General features: G+C 44.6%; 1 protein-coding gene across 5 annotated transcripts in view; it reads right to left on the reverse strand.

The window, feature by feature from the left end:
* Positions 1-5,249: 5,249 nt before the first annotated feature.
* Positions 5,250-18,932, reverse strand: part of LOC136611421 (RUN and FYVE domain-containing protein 1-like) — a 72,829-nt gene continuing 59,146 nt past the window's right edge. For all 5 annotated transcript variants that reach the window (XM_066591030.1, XM_066591031.1, XM_066591033.1 and 2 more), the window contains 2 exons: positions 8,118-8,195; positions 5,250-5,770 (listed from right to left, as the gene is read on the reverse strand). In XM_066591030.1, the coding sequence (XP_066447127.1) occupies positions 5,627-5,770; positions 8,118-8,195 (222 nt within the window). In that variant the 3' untranslated portion in view covers positions 5,250-5,626. The remainder of the gene's footprint in view (positions 5,771-8,117; positions 8,196-18,932) is intronic.

Genomic DNA, 18,932 nt, shown 5'->3' on the forward strand with positions numbered 1-18,932 from the left:
TTACACAACATCCAACTGTGTCCCACAGATTCTCAACTGGAGAGAGATCCAGGGAATCACCTGGATGTCTTGCAAAGCAGGTCTGCTGATATTTACTTTACAGGGTCATGGAGAATGCACTACCATATCTGCAGGATCTCCTCAACATTAATAGCATACCATCATTGTACCCCTGATGCATACTAGAAATGATAGGCTGTTGATGCTGATGGCAATACAAACTATGACTCCACCTTGACAATTATGGCACTCCAAAATGGTGGAAGCATCAGCCCAATTACCATATCACCTCCAGACCCTCACTCAGCACTCTTCATAGCCAAGACAACGCAATGTGGTGTCCAGCAACAAATTGAGATTCTATTTGTCCCACTAGGTAGCTCTTGAGAAATACCACTGCAAGGTTCACAACAATGGTGTGGTGTGAGGGGCAGTCTTTGCAATTAATGGCTTGACCACAAACCTGCCTCAGTGAATTTAGCCAAAAGAGTCATTGATATTGGAGCATCCAAATCTCTCCGTACACTTCGCAGAATGTCTCCATCTGTGAATTGTGGAGCCACTACTGTATGACGCTAGATGGGTCGATCTGTGTGTTGTGCCGTTTGCATCAGTGCTCCAGTCCCACTACAATGAAGCAGATTTTGTTCTGCTAAGCAGTCTCCAAATTCAACCCACAGTTGTGGCATCCATTAAGTTTTTGCTACTTTATGCGCAAAGACCAACAAGCTGTATGTAGACCTATGAATGATGCAACGTTTAGTAAACTTGTCAGTTTGAGTAAATAGTTATCAATAGCAACTTAATCTTTATCTAGGCACAAAAAACAAAAAATGACACAAACCAGTTCCATGGGCGTGACAACTCCAAAGTTGACTTCACAGAATGGTTTTCCCCTTTCATGATGTGCCCAGATCATGTGATTGGCCTGTAACTGAAGCAATTTGCATAACTTGCTTTTCTAAACATACCCTAAAAATTGAATAATGCTGTGACAAATTCTTCATGGTGTTCCATTTTCTCTACGAGTTATTTGAAATATAAGACTTTAAAGGGGTTGACCTAGATTTCAGTTTTATCACCGAAGCATGCGATGGGTGATAACACTGACTGGGCAGGGGGATAGTGGAGAGGTTTCATTGCGGAGCTCCCCATCGATCCCAAAAATGGAGGTCTCATTTTCCCCTCTCCTCCTCATTGCACACCCCCGACCCCCCCCCCCCCCCCCAGCACAACCCAAAGAACCAGGGACCAGCAAGGCAGCCAGCACAGCTGAGTCAAAAAACACCAACCCAGGAAGAAACCCACGCTAGCATATAAGGTGGGAGCTCTCCTGGTGTGACTCCACTGCTCACATCACGCTTTAGGCCACATGCCAGAGTCTCCTAGGAGAGTAGCCATGCCAGAATCCTACGGCACACCAATGAGTGGCAAACATCCTGAAACACCTGTCTGTGTATGGATTATGCCTTGGTTTTTAATTCCCAATCATTGTTGCATAGACCTGTATAAAGGGTAGGACACTGATTTGCAGTAATGCTGCCATTCAATAGGTGCTCCATCTTACTTATTTGCATATTGTGGCACCCTGGCACCACAGAATTTGACCTGTGATGTCACCGAGTCGTCTGGCCCGGTGACATCTCGTAAACAGGTCACAGACTTCTGTAGAAGCCCTGGCCTATTTACTGGATGTCACTGATGACGTCCAGAGTCGGGGCCTCCTATTGGATGCAATGGTGACGTTGATAGACTACCTAACTACTGCGGAGAAAGTATACAGAATGACTGGAGTGGCAGAAGGGAAGCAGTGGAGAGGTGTGTATTTTTATTTTTTTTAAATATACATTTCATCCCCCCACTGCCACCAATGTATCTTCTAATTGCAAAACCCCTTTAGATATGTTTACTGGTAGTGGAAATGCTACTTGCTGCAAAAAAGGTCCAATAAGGGTTCTTTCACACAAGCAGGATATTTCTACATTATGCACCGCAAAACAGAGTCAATTCTGCATCAAAATCCACAGCCTCCTGGTGACTTGATTCAGGAATAAAAATCGCTCAAATTTGCGGAAAATTCTGCATTAAAATCTGCATGCAGACCTGCAGGTTTTGAAGTGGAATTACACTGTGACACATTAAGCCGCATCTTACAATGCGTAATGCAGAGAGGTTACAGCCATGGGTAGAACTAACAGCGGCTGGATTGGATGCAAACATTGGGACCAGATTGGTTGAGGTCCTAACAACATTACCTGTGTCAGAAGCTGGTTAATCTCCAGATGGCAAAACACTTCTATACTGTACTCAGCTGTCACTTTAACTTTAGGACCTCATGAATATTCCCTGGCATCTCACAAATTGAATCATGAGGTGCTGACAGGTGAGAGGATGCTACTTCCCTCTGTCAAGCACTTAGTTGCCTCAGCTACAGCAGGGGTCCCCAACTCCAGTCCTCAGGGACCACCAACAGGTCATGTTTTCAGGATATCCTATAGTAAGAACACCTGTGGCAATGTCTGAGGCATTCACAAGAATTACATCACCTGTGCAATACTGAGGAAATCCTGAAAACATGACCTGTTGGCGGTCCCTGAGGACTGGAGTTGGGGAACACTGAGCTACAGCATCTAAGAGGGTTTAAATGCCATTGGAGCAGAAGCCCGTCCTCCATCAACAGTGGTTTTCCTGCTTGTCTGGGCTGCACCATTAAAAGGCACATTGGCAGGATCAGAGCCTGTTAGTGACAGTCATAAAACAAGCATACAAAAAAAAACCAAGCAAAACACTTACAGGCGGTCACATACAGATTAAAGAAAAAAAACAAAGACACAGTAAGGCTAGGTTCCCATAAAACAGAAATCCTGTGGAATGTCCGCAGTGGGACCATACAGAAATTCAGAGAGATTTCCGCAGTGGAAAAGCAGCTTCAAAACCCACACCATTTTGTGTGGGTTTGAAATGGCTTTTTCGCTGCAGGAATCTCTCGCAATAGAGAGCCGGCAGCGCAAACAGCAATACAATTGACATGTCGCAGATTCGAATTCCTCGCTACGTGTAAGTTTTCACGTGGCTTGTCCGCAGCACGTGGAGATTTTTGCGAATCTTGTCCACTTTGCTGCTTACCCTCAAGCTTAGGAATGCATGCGGAATTTCCATGCGTCAATTCCGTGTGAAACCAGATGTACACAAAATGACATTCTGCTCCTCAAACCAAGCCTTAAAGGGGTTCTGACACGAGTAGTGTTTTTATGCTTTAACAGCCATTGTTCCCTGGTTTGCCTAATGGACACAGGGAACCCACGATTTTTGTCTGTTAAAGCATAATACTTACCTTGTGTTCTGTTGTTGTCATCAGGGGGTCATCTCCCAGCAGGCAGTCTTCTTCCCCCGACGAGCCAAGGACGGGCTCCCCCCCCCCTCCGGGATTGCGCGCATGTGCAGTGGAGAGGTGCCCTCTGACAGGAGTCAGGACGGGCCGTGCCTCCACTGCTCAGAATCTCTGAGTTCAGCCAGGTCGGACGGGCTGCCCACAGCAAGCACTGATTGTGATGTGCTTGCTGTGGGCGGCCCGTCCGTTTACCTCGGAAGTGGCTGAGGGACAGAGCAGAGCAGGAAGCGGTCATTTTGACCGCTCCTGCTCGGCTTCTAGAAGCCACAGAAGATGCCGGATTGAAGGGACATGCCTGGCGATCGGTCCTGGCCAGGCAAGGTGAGTAAAAAAAATTTTTTTTTAATGTCAGAACCCCTTTAACACTATGGCTGTAAGGCATGGTGTTCGGTCATGTTGGTAGAGACATGGAGCTGTACCAAAGTATTGCCACAGGGTAGATAATGCCACATTCTCCAGAATATCTCTGTACCCATTGGTGTTGAGAGTGGACTTCACTAGAACAAATGGCCCTAGTCCTTCCCAACATAACCACTCCTACACCATACAAGAACCTCTTCCAAATCTCACTGTTGGGTTAATGTAGTCGCATAGAAACTGCTTTCCAGGCAACTACCACACCCAAGTGTGGTCATCCAATCTGAAAATGCGGTATGATGATGCAGCTGTCCCTAACACTTGCTTCCACTCATCTACAGTACAAGTACTACGCACACTCCAAGCACCATCGCAGACGTCTCTGTGCATTTGCTGATGGGTTACCATATGATGAGCAGCTGCACACAAGCCCAATTTCACATCACATGCAGTTCCCTACTGATGATTCCGCGGTTAATGGATGTTCCAATGGCCCGTGAGACCTCCTGACTGAGTGTTTCAGCCAACGATGTGTGTGATGCTTCCACAGCTCATACAAGGCTTCGTTGTCCACATTCTGTCAGTCTACGAGGTCTTCCCAAACGTGGCTGCACTGCACAGATATCAGATGGTTTCCATTTCCAAAATTACATTGCAGCACTGGACTTTGGAAGGTCCAAAAGTGCTGTGATATCCCATACTAATTGGTTGCTCAGGTAACATCCCACCACCATACCCAGTTGGAAGTATGTCCATTTTACTCCTTGTAACATTCTGATGGTTTCTGTACTGGGATATGCCTGTGTGATCCTCTCCTTTACACCTATTGCTCACACGTCTGATTTGCATATCCCCTTCACCTGACAGCACAGGATTGGTGAGATCCCTGGTGAGTAGTATAATAAACTAATGTTTGGGGGCAGAGAGGTTTAAGTGTAAAAAAATAAAGAAAATAGAATATCAAGAAATCCCCTTTAACTGCTAGTTTTAACGTCTTTACATTTTCTAACTTCTTAATGCACATATAATGTAGGAATACATCATAGGTCACAGCAGTTATGGAGGAGAGAGGTATGGTGGGTATGGCTAGGTACATGTCATGGATCCTAACTAAAACAGAGAAATTGGAGCCCAGATGTGAAGCTAGCCTTAGACAGGTTAGACATTTGCTACTAGTGTGGACTATTCACCCTTATTATGTCACAGCACACTGCATAGCACATAGTAAAAAAGCAAACATCTCATAATCTGGTTACAGCGCACCTGTTTAGCTTTTTTTCGAACAGTACTTATCAAACCTTCCTTTCCTGTGTATATTTATGTCTTTTGTTATACACAGTGACAGGAAGCAAAATTTCCATGTATGGAACAAATGCTCTAATATTATTGTATCATTGTCTAATAGTACGCTATTCTAGATCATGAAATGTCGGAAACTTGGACAGAGTAAAGAGAAAACTGTTCAGATGGAGGAAAAAATAAGAATCGTACAAATTGGTTCATAATCAAATGTATATTTTTCTTACTTTGTGGTATCAAATAATGATGATTTGTAGCAAACATGAGTTGCATATTTTGATAAAAGTGAAGTACTGTAAAAACAAGGCACATTTCTTTTTATATGTCTGATATGAAGATTCCAAAAGATACTCACAAAAATAGTACAGGTTCTTCCATTTTAGTACAGATTTCCACAAAATATGTGATATATTAGTGATACAATTGCTAAATGTATGCTTTGTTAGAATGGTGTCAAAGTGATTAGCTTTGTGAACATGATAACAAGAATAAATCACACATATGGAACAGGCCAAAAATTATTTCACATATAAAAATTTTTTTGCAAGATTTTGAATTGACACTTTAAAGAATGAAACCTCAAGAGCAGTTAGATGAACACCTCTGGAGCAGCAGGTTGTGGCACGTATCACATACACGGACAGGCTTGGGGTATGACGGCAATGAAAGTTCATTACTTGAGCAGGTGTTGCAAAAGATATCTCCACAGTTTCGACAATGATGCTTAAAAAATAAATAGGAAAAGAAAAAACAAATGTAACTTAAGACATCAGTAACTGCTCCCCCCTCATACATGGATAACACTGATTCATAACTAATTATATAGAAAATAGAAAAAAATATCCTCCACTTTAAATTATCCTTTAAATAAGCATTATTTTTGAAGACAACATAATAAAACAGTTTTATTCATTCAGTTTTACTTTTCAGCTACTATTATGACCTTGAAATATTTTTATGTAATATAGCCCCTCTTAGGTCTCATGTCCACGGGCAAAATAGGATTTAAAATCCGCAGCGGATCACCTGCATGCGGATCCGCATCCCACAGGGATGCATTGACCACCCGCGGGTAGATAAATACCCGCGGATGGTCAATAAAAGGGAATTTAAAAAAAAATTGAGCATGAAAAAAACGTGACATGCTCCATTTTCGTGCGGGTCTCCCGCGGGGACAGCTCCCGCAGGCTTCTATTGAAGCCTATGGAAGCCGCCCAGATCCGCGGGAGACCTAAAATAGGAATAACTTACCCGCAGCGGACCGGGCAGTTGTTCTCTTCTTCACGGCCGGATCTTCTTTCTTCGGCCGGGTGGATGTGCACGGCACGCAGCCGGCGTGCCGAGCACATCCGCCGGCCGAAGGAAGAAGATCCGGCCGTGAAGAAGAGAACAACTGCCCGGTCCGCTGCGGGTAAATTAATTCTTATTTTAAGCGCTCATGTCCGCGGGGCAGTAGGGACCCGCTACGGATTTTCCATGGAGAATCCGTAGCGGGCCTGATTTTCCCCGTGCACAGGAGACCTTAAAAGGGATTATATCACCACATTTTTTTGTATTAATTAAAACCAGATAATGAAACTTTTTCCTAATTAGTTTTTATTTTGCGATTGTAGAATTCTTTAATCTGTTGTCTGTACATGACTATGGGGGCTGCCATCTTTCCTGAGATATGCTTTACAGCAGCTTCATGAGCAACGCCCAGAATTGACAGGACAGGACCAATTGACTTTTCAATGTAACCCTGCCTGTAATGTTAGTGTGGATGGACTGCTGCAAAGCTTCTTCTACAGATCAGGAACTGACAGACTAGTATTGGGCTCTGTGGTCCGTGTGAAAATTGCATGATTTTAAGATTAAAACAAAACGTATACCGTGTTTCCCCCAAAGTAAGACCCTGTAATATTAATGTTTGCTCCAAAAGAGGCACTAGGTCTTATTATACTTACCTAGAGCAGGCTCAGTCTAGGTCCCTCCCACTGCTCTCCAGAGCTCCGATGCGGTTCCTGTTGTCCTCCGCCACTTACAGAAGTTCACTTGCTGGTTACGGGATTTATAAATCCCGCCTCCACAAAGCAAAGGCTCTGATTGGTTCCTTGAGTGCAGCATTGATTGGTTTGTCGAGCGCTGCTCAGCCAATCGGAGTCGAGGTTTATGAATCCCGTAACCAGGAAACGATCTTGTATGGGTGGCTGAGGACTGCAGGAACCATGCCAGGGCTCTGGAGAGCAGCGGAAGGGACCTGTACCAAGCCTGCTAGGTAATTTATTCCTTTTTTAAAAGAATGTAATGCATATAGGGTTTATTTTCAGGGTAGGGCTTATATTTCAAGCCTCCCCGAAAATCCTGAAAAATTACGATAGGGCTTATTTTTGGGGAAACGCTGTAGATTGTGACCAAATATATATATAAACTCACCAAAAATATTTCAAATAAAAGTTCTGATTTGTCCTTCTTGAGTACCGATTTTGGGCACTGGTACTCAAGGAGGACATATCAGAGGTTGATTGTGTTCAAAGATGAGCAGCTAAACTAAGGTATGGAAAGGGTGGACTACAATACCCAGAGAGATTATCAAAATTGTGGTTATTTCGTTTAGAAAAAAGATGGCCGAGGGGCGACCTAATAACTATGTATAAATATACCATACAATATTACAAGTTCTAGTCACTGAATACTTCAGAAGGGTTGGGGATCCATTTATTCTAATTGCCAAACTGGGGTTGGGAAGGAATTTATTTTCCCTAAAATGAGGAAAATTGGCTTTTACCTTGATGGAGTTTTTGCTTTCCTCTGTATCAGCATTGGGGGGGCAATAGGCTGAACTAGATGGACATATATCTTTTGTCAGCCTTACATACTATAAGTCACCAGGATGCCCACTGAGCGGAGCTGTCTGTCATATCACAGATCTGGCTCTTTGCCATGGTTTCTATTTATAGATGTGAAAAGATCCCTTTAAACCGATTAGGAAACCAGTAAACTTGTATTATTCAGGTGACAAAAAATGAACAACATTGTTAAAATGCATAGCGAAGAATCTAGAAAAAAAAAACAAAAACATCCAGTCTACCTTTCGCCTTGAAATGGAGAACTCTTTGTTACATTGTTTGCAACCAGTTGCTTCATCGTCCTTTAGCCATGTATGGCCCTTTAAATAAGAAAAATAAATGTAAGTCTTGTGCACAGCTGTACCATTGAGCTCTACATAGAAGATAATCACCCGTGTACAGGCCTGCTACAGATTCCACTATATTCCACTATAGCTCTACGCTGCTCATAGAGCCTGGCCAACATGTGGAGCGTAGAGTTCCACCGTGTGGGCACGTCGCACAGCAGTCGGTGCACTGGCAGATTAAACCGATGTTGCAGGGTGCGCAGGGTGGCAGCGTCCGTGTTGGACTTGCGGAAATGTGCGCTGACCCGGCGCACCTTTCCGAGCAGGTCTGACAAGCGTGGGTAGCTTTTCAGAAACCGCTGAACCACCAAATTAAAGATGTGGGCCAGGCATGGCACGTGCGTGAGGCTGCCGAGCTGCAGAGCCGCCACCAGGTTACGGCCGTTGTCACACACGACCATGCCCGGTTGGAGGCTCAGCGGCGAAAGCCAGCGGTCGGTCTGCTCTGTCAGACCCTGCAGCAGTTCATGGGCCGTGTGCTTCTTCTCTCCTAAGCTGAGTAGTTTCAGCACGGCCTGCTGACGCTTGCCCACCGCTGTGCTGCCACCCCGCGCGCCACCGACTGCTGACAACGTGCTGCTGCTGACACATCTTGATTGCGTGACAGAGGTTGCGTAGGAGGAGGAAGAGGAGGTTGGTTTAGTGGCGGAAGCATACACCGCCGCAGATACCACCACTGAGCTGGGGCCCGCAATTCTGGGGGTGGGTAGGACGTGAGCGGTCCCAGGCACGGACTCGGTCCCAGCCTCCACTAAATTCACCCAATGTGCCGTCAGGGAGATATAGTGGCCCTGCCCGCCTGTGCTTGTCCACGTGTCCGTTGTTAAGTGGACTTTGGCAGTAACTGCGTTGGTGAGGGCGCGTACAATGTTGCGGGAGACGTGGTCGTGCAGGGCTGGGACGGCACATCGGGAAAAGTAGTGGCGACTGGGAACCGAGTAGCGCGGGGCCGCCACCGCCATCATGTTTTTAAAAGCCTCTGTTTCCAAAAGCCTATACGGCAGCATCTCCAGGCTGATCAATTTGGCTATGTGCACGTTTAAAGCTTGAGCATGCGGGTGCGTGGCGGCGTACTTGCGCTCAAACAGTTGCGCTAGCGACGGCTGGACGGTGCGCTGAGAGACATTGCTGGATGGGGCCGAGGACAGCGGAGGTGAGCGTGTGGGTGCAGGCCGGGAGACGGTCGTGCCTGTGTCCTGAGAGGGGGGTTGGATCTCAGTGGCAGGTTGGGGCATAGGGGGAGAGGCAGTGGTGCAAACCGGAGGCGGTGAACGGCCTTCGTCCCACCTTGTGGGGTGCTTGGCCATCATATGCCTGCGCATGCTGGTGGTGGCGAGGCTGGTAGTGGTAACTCCCCAGCTGATCTTGGCGCGACAAAGGTTGCACACCACTGTTCGTCGGTCGTCTGCACTCTCAGTGAAAAACTGCCAGACCTTTGAGCACCTCGGCCTCTGCAGGGTGGCATGGCGCGAGGGGGCGCTTTGGGAAACAGTTGGTGGATTATTCGGTCTGGCCCTGCCTCTACCCCTGGCCACCGCACTGCCTCTTCCAACCTGCCCTGCTGCTGCACTTGCCTCCCCCTCTGAAGACCTGTCCTCAGAAGGCGTAGCAAACCAGGTGGGGTCAGTCACCTCATCGTCCAGCTGCTCTTCCTCTGAATCCTCTGTGCGCTCCTCCCTCGGACTTACTGCAATTACTACTACCTCACTGATAGACAACTGTGGCTCATCGTCATCGTCCTCCTCACCCACTGAAAGCTCTTGAGACAGTTGCCGGAAGTCCCCAGCCTCATCCCCCGGACCCCGGGAACTTTCCAAAGGTTGGGCATCAGTCACGACAAACTCCTCCGGTCGGAGAGGAACCATTGCTGCCCAATCTGGGCAGGGACCCGAGAACAGTTCCTGGGAGCCTGTCTGCTCTTCTGAATGTGTCATTTGCTGGGAGGGAGGAGGCTGGGAGAAGGGAGGAGCAGCAGCGAGAGGATTCAGGGATGCAGCAGTGGACGGCGTAGAAGACTGGGTGGTGACGGTGGATAGTTTGGTGGATGCACTTTCTGCCATCCACGACAGGACCTGCTCACACTGCTCAGTTCCTAATAAAGGTCTACCACGTGGACCCATTAATTGTGAGATGAATCTGGGGACCCCAGAAACTTGCCTCTCTCCTAATCCCACAGCAGTTGGCTGCGATACACCTGGACCAGGAGCTCGGCCTGTGCCCACACCCTGACTTGGGCCTCCACGTCCTCGCTCGCGTCCACGTCCTATAGGCCTACCCCTACCCCTCAGCATGGTGTATTACAAGTAGAGCAGAAACAGAACGCTGTAATTAAATGTGCCGCTTATTGGCCTGTGGTTGGATGCGGACTTCGCTTACGGAACGCACAGCAGAGCCAGGAAACAATTATGCGCAAGCCTGTAGTGAGACCTAGGTGCGTATGACTGAGCTACTGGAATTCACAGGGCAGAACCAGTCAAGTGGCCAAAGGCCAGTGGTAGGCCTTAAGTATTTTGCTTCAATTTTTTAAAATGGTGAGGTGAAAAACCAGATAGACACCGTATGCAGCGTATATATATGTATACTCTTTCCCTCTGGCGGGATGACGACAATCATGTAACGGACACAGCAGAGCCAGGAAACAATTATGTGCAAGGCTGGGTATTAATCAGCGACTACAACCCCCAGCACACACGCCATAAACTGAAGACGGTCACAGGCAGGCCAAATATAGTATTTTTTTCCACTTTTTCGGGAAAAAGCCCACTGCCTGTGATATAGCCTGTATATGGATTTCACTGTTGGAGGATGACTGTGGTTACTGAAAGCACAGTGCAGCCAGGAAACTATTATGCGCAAGGCTGGGTATTAATCAGTGCCTACTATCCCCAGCAGACACGCCGTAAACTGAAGACGGTCACAGGCAGCCCAAATATAGTATTTTTTCCCAATTTTTTTGAAAAAGCCCACTGCCTATATAGCCAGTATACCTCTTTCCCTGTACCACTGTCCCTGCCTCAGCAGTACTGCCGCTATACTCTGTAAAAGGACTGCAGACTGAGGACGCTATGGTCTGCACGCCCGATATCCAAAAGAAAAAAAATTGTGCAACACTGCTAAAAGCAGCCTCAACAGTACTGCACACGGTCAGATGTGGCCCTAAGAAGGACCGTTAGATGTTATTTTAGTCTTCAAGAACCCCAACACTCTCCCTATAGCAGCTACAGCAAGACAGCACTTTCCCTGATCTCTCTTAGCTTGTGTCTGTGGCGAGCCGCGGGCGGGGCAGATTTAAATACTCGGGTGTCATCTGATCTCCCCAGCCACTCACTGCAAGGGGGTGGGATAGGGCTGGAACGTCACAGGAGGAAGTTGTAATGCCTTCCCTGTGTTTCTATTGGCCAGAAAAGCACGCAAATTTCTCAGGGAAGGAAATGTAATGGAGCCGAGCACCGCGTGGTGCTCGTCTCGAGTAACGAGCATCTCGAACACACTAATACTCGAACGAGCATCACGCTCGGATGAGTACGTTCGCTCATCTCTAGTTAAAATGCTTAAGGGTATTGTAGTAGAATTTCATTATAACTAGGCATCATAAATCTTGAATAACTATGACAGTATGCACGAGGAATCATGCACGTAAAAATGGCAATAAGAAGTTTATGCTTTATATAAGGTATTATCAATGCCATATTTTATCAGGCGTGTCCAGAACCACCCATCACCACCTGCATATTAGCATTCTGTATGTAGAACTTGGCAATACGAATCGTGTACTAGAAAAATGACAGCCTGAATACTATGAATTGCTTGTGAGAAAGCTGCCTAAAACTGACTCCAAAAAGGGACCTGCAGAGGGGGAAAAAAAAAAAAAGTCAAAAATCACTAGTGCCCTCTTTTCTTAATGATCCCATGTCTAGCTATCAAGAGAGGGTTTGTGGTGTAAGAAAAGAGGCGTGATTAGCTTGGCAGCTCATGAATCAACCTGACTCTTCTCAGCTGATCTGCTCATGGAGCGGGATAACGTTTGAACCCAACTATGGAGGTACATGTGCTCATTAATAACAGACAGGAGTTTGACAGGAGCGAATGCGAATGACTAGCACCAGTCATCTCATGGGTAGGAAGACAGCCTGTAGGGATGCGCTGTTGATTGACAGCAAATTCTTTAGCCACAATAAGATTAGCCATTTGATTGCCGATTATGGCACAAGGTAGAATCTAATCTTGACATGCCTCAAGTCCTCGCTATACGAGGAGGAAAAATGGATACGTTTTTATTATACTATTTGCTATTGTGGCTACCTGATAAAGCCAGGACGTAAAAATGAATGGGATACATTTAGGTTTAAATAGTATATATGTAGCCTAGATTTCCTATCTTTTCTGAGCACTCTGTATTGATATTAGTGGTTTTTCCTCAGAACATTCATTATAGAATACGTGATAGAGTGTAAAAGGATTCTGGTACAGGGTCACGCTTTTCAGGGAGCTCATCCCGTCTAGGCATAGAAAATAATAGTGTCTACTAGGATCACATGAGGGTCAATGACATTTAGAGTGTGGAAATTATTTCCCTATTATGTGAATCTAATGTGCGATTGTATTTCTTCTGCCTCAGGCTTCTTTCCCATGAGCTCATATCAGCCCGCTGTTTTCACGGCTGCCCAATATGCGTCATGATCTGATGCATTGAATTCCAATGCATCAGATCACATGGCCGTATTCTCGTGACGTAAAAGCGTCTGGGTAATATAGCCCCAGGCGGTTTTACGTTGGGCCCAAAAGATAGTTCTAAAACATGGCTGCTAACCTCCCTCCCTCTGCTCTCCTCCCCGCTCGCTCTTTGAAATGGGTGTCCCGTCCCCTCACATTGCAAAGAGCGAGCGGGGAGGAGAGCAGAGGTGAGCCTGTGAGGGGGAGGGAGGGGAAAGGGGCGACGGCATGGCAGCCTCGGCGTATATGTGCCGTGGCCCATGCAGTATGAATGGGCACACAAACGTTAGATTTGTGTGCCCGTTCAGCAGCTTTAATGCCACAGATGGTAGCGTACATTGGCTGACTGTGAAAGCGGCGGCCAATATACGCTTGTGGGAAAGAAGCCTTAGGCAGTGATAGTTTCAGTAAGTACTGGCAGGGATTGAATAGCCTTTGGCAGTGACCTCTATAATGAAAAACACTTTCGAGCAAAAGCTACGGTATTATCTTAATTGTACGTTTCCACAATTAGTTCTACTTGTAAAATACAAAACAGACATGTATGAAGCTATGCAAAGAAGCAAAAAGCAAGTCAACTTGGGGATGCAGAATAGAAAACTCAGGAAGAAAAGCATACACATCATTTTGCTGCAAAACTCAGCATGCAGTTCCATCTCAGGCAGATATGCAAATGATTAGAGTTGTGGTATGATTATATGAACGGTCTTGCCACCGGAGGCCCTAAAATTGGTTATACACTTGGTCTATAAGAGACTCCTTGTGTGTAGTGACCTCTTCTTCCGCTTGTGTAGGGCTTGTTGACCACGAGACGCCTCTACGATGTAACTGAAGAGATTTTACCAAGATAGAGTTTGAGAGGGGGTGCATTAATGAAATCTGAGAAGCTGGATGTATCGACAAACTGGCCCCCGTTCTGACAAGAACGCTAGGAGGTGTTAGGACCAATGGATGCGTGAGGGCACACACACACACGGTAACTAGACCACCAGTGTAAAAGGCGCCTTACATTTGAATTCAAGCTAAGGGAGTTAATAAGCACTTAAGAAACCAGGGTAATGAGGCAACTATCTACATGAGGGATGAATTCAAGATTTACAATAAAAAAAAAAGTGATGTTTTCTTAGGCAGCGCTGTAAAAAGGTGTATGCATCAGAATACAGCCCCTTAATGACAGCTGTAAATATGCTGTTGTGAGGAAACTTTAAAGTAGTGTTCCCATCCTGCCTAATATGGCTAAGATGGAAACCCCATTGATTACAAGGTGGCTGAGATGTTGAAAGCAGCCAAGCTTGGCTGAGCTACGATATTTCTGTAACTCCTACACAAGTCAATAGGAGTTACGCACATTACATAGCACAGTGAGCTACATAGTTTTTCTAGTTACCAAATGACAGAAACTTTATATCTTGCTGGGATATGCTTTTTGCCTACCTCAATGATTTTTATGGATGCTATGAATACAATATTATGCAGGGTGCTCAGTATCACATAATTTATAGAACCTCAGAGTCTGTATATAAAATAGGCTATCAAGGGTCTTTAAAGTGTTCAAAATGTATTCGTAAATTCAGCTGATTATCGCACTTATTATGCAGATGTCTGAAATTATATTTATATTGGACAGATATTAAAAAAATGTTCATAAATTCTGAAAATATTGAGAAGTCTCCATTGATTTGTACACTAGGTGATAAATCTAATATACAAGTGTTACGAAGTCGGGTATGGAACCACTGTGTCATCCCTCTGGGCAGGAAAATCACCTGGTGGAACTGACAGCTTTAACCCAGAGGCCGGATACTCACCACTCAGTGCGTAGCTTGGTAAGAGGTGGAAACAAGGACTGAACTAGCCCTGAACTGGTGAGGAATAGGGAAATCCCTGCCTAACAGAGCAGGGTAATCGTCCCGACAAGGACGGCCCTGAGCTGGAACCTGGGCGCTGACTAACCTGTGTCACGACCCTAATACCAGAACAGGTCATACCAAGCAGGAACAGAGGCAGAGGGTGAGACTAAGTAACAGAGAACCCGGAAGGAACACAAGTAGCAAATAGCTACAGCAGACTGGTGATCAGTAGCAACAGAAATCACTGCAGGAGCAGCAGCCACAACAAGCTGTCATACAAATATAATAACACTGCAGCACTAATGACCAGGTCTGAGGGAGCTTTATAGTAGAGTGGTTGGCAAACAGCCTCCAGCTGAGTGGTGGAGTCAGGAAGTGTTAACGCCAAAGATGCTGGAGCAAAACAAACACCAACTTAGATAACAGACAGAGCAGAGCAGCAGACATGTCTGCTATACCTAACAAGTACATATAAAGTAGCAGCATTAATAAGAGCAATATTAATTGACAAAACATGATATTAGCTACCAAGTCTCTGGATGGTAAACAGAATTCCTAGTTAAAGAATATCATCTAAATTTGAAAATATCTAGAAAAAAAAAGTGAATATTGTACTTCATAAAATAAAAGCGTGGCAAAGCTGAATCCAGAAATTATAGTACTTTCAATGATGGTTATGTGGTCATTTTTTCTTTACACACTACACTAAGGGTTTGGAGGATTCAGCCGATCTTTTCTTATGTTACACATATTGTGACACGATTATAATTTTTGGAATTAAAACATATTGGAAAAATATTCCTGACTTTTTAATGATGTAATAAAATAAACCATCTATGCTATATATGTGTACATAATCTGTCATGAAAATGATATTGAGGCCCAAAGCGATTGTTTCCTAATTTTAGCGAGAACAAGTGGCTAGAGATATACTAAGAAGTCATGAGCTATAATGAACTAAGGATTGAAATACACGGTCCAGCTGACAGCATGCAACCAGACCGCACCCAACCATCTCAACCAATGGCCACAGGATTCTACAGCTACATTGCGCAACCATTGGTCACCATATGAGGGCAAGATCTGCCCCTATGCAGCCATATATATTTCCATTCCTAAGCCTTCCTATAAAAGTATGCTGTATATTCACGTGAGGCTTTTTTTACTGCGATTTTCAGAGTTATGTTAAATCTGCCACAGTGTTGCTATAATTACAAAAATTGAAGTAAAAACTGCAACAAAACTGTGTGAAAAAGCCTTATGTAAATATACCCACATACAGGACATCAGAGTAGGACAAGTGCAAAAAGCACCTGTTTGGCATTAGGATTGTTCAGTAAGCATCCCAGCTGTTCCTTCAAAGAGAGATTCTCAGTGATGCAAGATCTGCAGGATTATTCAGCAACCAAAATGGAAAATAAAAAAAATAAAAAAAATCAGCTGTGCATTAACAAACAGAGGGGAAAAAAAGCAGAAAAACAATTACACTTAGTACAGTGAAAAGAGAACGTTCAGACAATAAACCATGCGATTCCTCCTGAACATTAGGAATATTTGGCGGCTATAACAACATAATGTAAAACTCAGTCACATATACACAATACGGTTTGTCCATATCTTGTACATGTGACTTCCTTTCATGTGCAGGTTCATGAGACCATATAGAATGCCAGTCAAAAGTCTTTGGACACCATGAGCTTTTGGAGTTTCGGAACAAATACTAATGACAAACTTGTAGACATTGTCGCATTAAAAGCTATTATTGTATGTCAGTAAGGAGCAACATATCCCAAATGTCACCTGCTAAAAGTGGTCAACTTGACATCCTGCTCAGCACTGTGTCGCTGTTTGTGTGTTATCAAGACCTTAGTAAAGGCTGGTTTACAAGGGTCAATGATCCTTCAAACCACAGTTTGAGTGACAGCTTTGAGCGACTATTTTGCATAAAAATTAATTGGTATTTAAGTAGCTACTCAGCTACTTAAATACCATTTAGGTGTGCAAATGAAGCCTTCACTGAACACTGCTAATAGCCCAAGGCTATTATTTGCACTCAGATCCTTTGTTCCCCATGGGGGAACAATGCTATCCGCACTCCCTATGGAGAACTACTGATAAAAGCGAGGGACGATTTTGAAATTAATGATCAGCCAGCAGTGCCCGAAAAGCAGACGATGGTGCACATTTACATGCACCGAATTATCGCCAAAACGATTGCTGATTAGAGATTTTTTTAGCGATCATCGGCTGGTGTAAATGGGCCTTTAGTTGAAAACAGTAAAAAAGTGAGAGATAAGTACTTGATAACAAGGAGTCATGGTAATACCGTTATTATCACGTGATCATAGGGATTAGCAGTTAGTGAATCATAGGAGATAGCTCTCTGGCTGCAAGCAAATGTGCGCAAAGACAAGGGCCATAATCCATGCATACTATAACAAAGAAAGTCTATCCACTCGTGACATTTTTTTTTTAAAGGGAGGACCCCCAGGTCAACTGTTGCATACACCATCAAAAGTTTCTATGAAACTTGGAACAACAAATACACTCTTTGTTAAAAAAAAAAAAAAAAAAGAAAAATAATCATGCACCTTAGCGGTTACTTGTGTGTAGTGGACCTCTTTTTCCACTTGTGTAGAGCTTGTTGACTTAAGCAATTGTAAAGATTTTGCCTAGTTTAAACACAGTTTGAGTGCATTATTGGAATGTGGGAAGCGGGATGGTCATATTGATAATTGCTCACGACCTGGGACTTTCAGACCAGACTGTACAAATACGAGAAAAACTGTCGTTTCGAGACGCCACCGAAAGAGCACCAGTAGGGTGGATCATGCGATCATCCGACAAGCACTGCAATTTGAACTGTTTTGTTGTCCGCCATCCAGAGACAGGTGGCACCATCATTATAGGCCCCTGTGTATGTCGGAACCATTTCCAGGCATTTGGCTCAAAGATATTTGGCATCATGGCGCCCATTAAGTATATTGTCTTTGACACAGACCCACCATCGCCTCTATCTGCAGTGGTATCGTCAACGATGAAACTGGACTTCTACGGAATGTAACTGGGTTGTTTTCAGTGATTAATCCAATTTTTTTTTTTTACAATGACAGGCGTGTTAGTATCTGGAAACCTAGGAGTGAGCACCTCAACCCTGCCTTTGCTGCGGAGCGGCACACTGCTGCCCCTGCTGGTGTGATGGTCTGGGGGGCTAGCAGTGCTACGAGGGACAATGACAGCTCAGTGATATGTTCAGGACATCCTGCAGCCACATGTGTTCCTCTCATGGTGGCTTCAAAGAGGCAGCAGGATAATGCTCGGCCGCACACACAAGGCTATCACAGGAATGCTTCCACAACATTGTCACACTTCCGTGGCCGGACCGGTCGCCAGACGTATCGCTAATAGAACGTATGGGACTGAGACACCAACTTCAACAGACTGAGTTTTCACCATCGAGAGGCTCAGTTACAGCAATCGTGGACCGAAATGCCACAGGATACCATATGGAACCTGTATGCCTCTATGCCAGCCTGTATCACATCTAGCAGTGGCCCAACAGGGTAGTAAAGCCTCCCTTCAAGCATTCAGTTTTCTTTAATAAAATTATCCTTTTACTCTGATATTGTAATCCCTTACTTATATCAACATTACAATCACACATAAAAGTTTCAATCGACACTGACAACTTCTAGGTGCTTGATTTTTTTGACAATGAGTACATCAACCACAAAGTCATGGGTTACTACAAAAGCAGAGGATCACTCCATCAAGCGGCTCTCCAAACAAAATACATGGAGAACTGCTTCTTATTTCAACGTTGGCCAAAACAAGCAGGTATCTATGGAAACTATCAAGAGGAGACTTAAAATCAGATTGCCTCTTCAGTACAGTTAAAAAAAAAATAAGACTATAGGCAATGTCCTCAAAAATAAGAGTACAGTCAATAATTGGGATATTTTTTTTAAAGCACCTTAAATAAACTCATTGTAAGCGGTAATACCATACAAGGAAAAAAGAGTTATGAATAGGAGAAAACCAATGTGGCTAAATAAAGATGTAAAAAGGAGGCAATAACCAAAAAGCACTAAAAACCTACAAGGAAAATAACTATGTAAAAACTAAATAAAAAGCAGCAAAAGGAGAC

The sequence above is a fragment of the Eleutherodactylus coqui genome, chromosome 2 (assembly GCF_035609145.1).
Source record: "Eleutherodactylus coqui strain aEleCoq1 chromosome 2, aEleCoq1.hap1, whole genome shotgun sequence".
Taxonomy (NCBI): domain Eukaryota; kingdom Metazoa; phylum Chordata; class Amphibia; order Anura; family Eleutherodactylidae; genus Eleutherodactylus; species Eleutherodactylus coqui.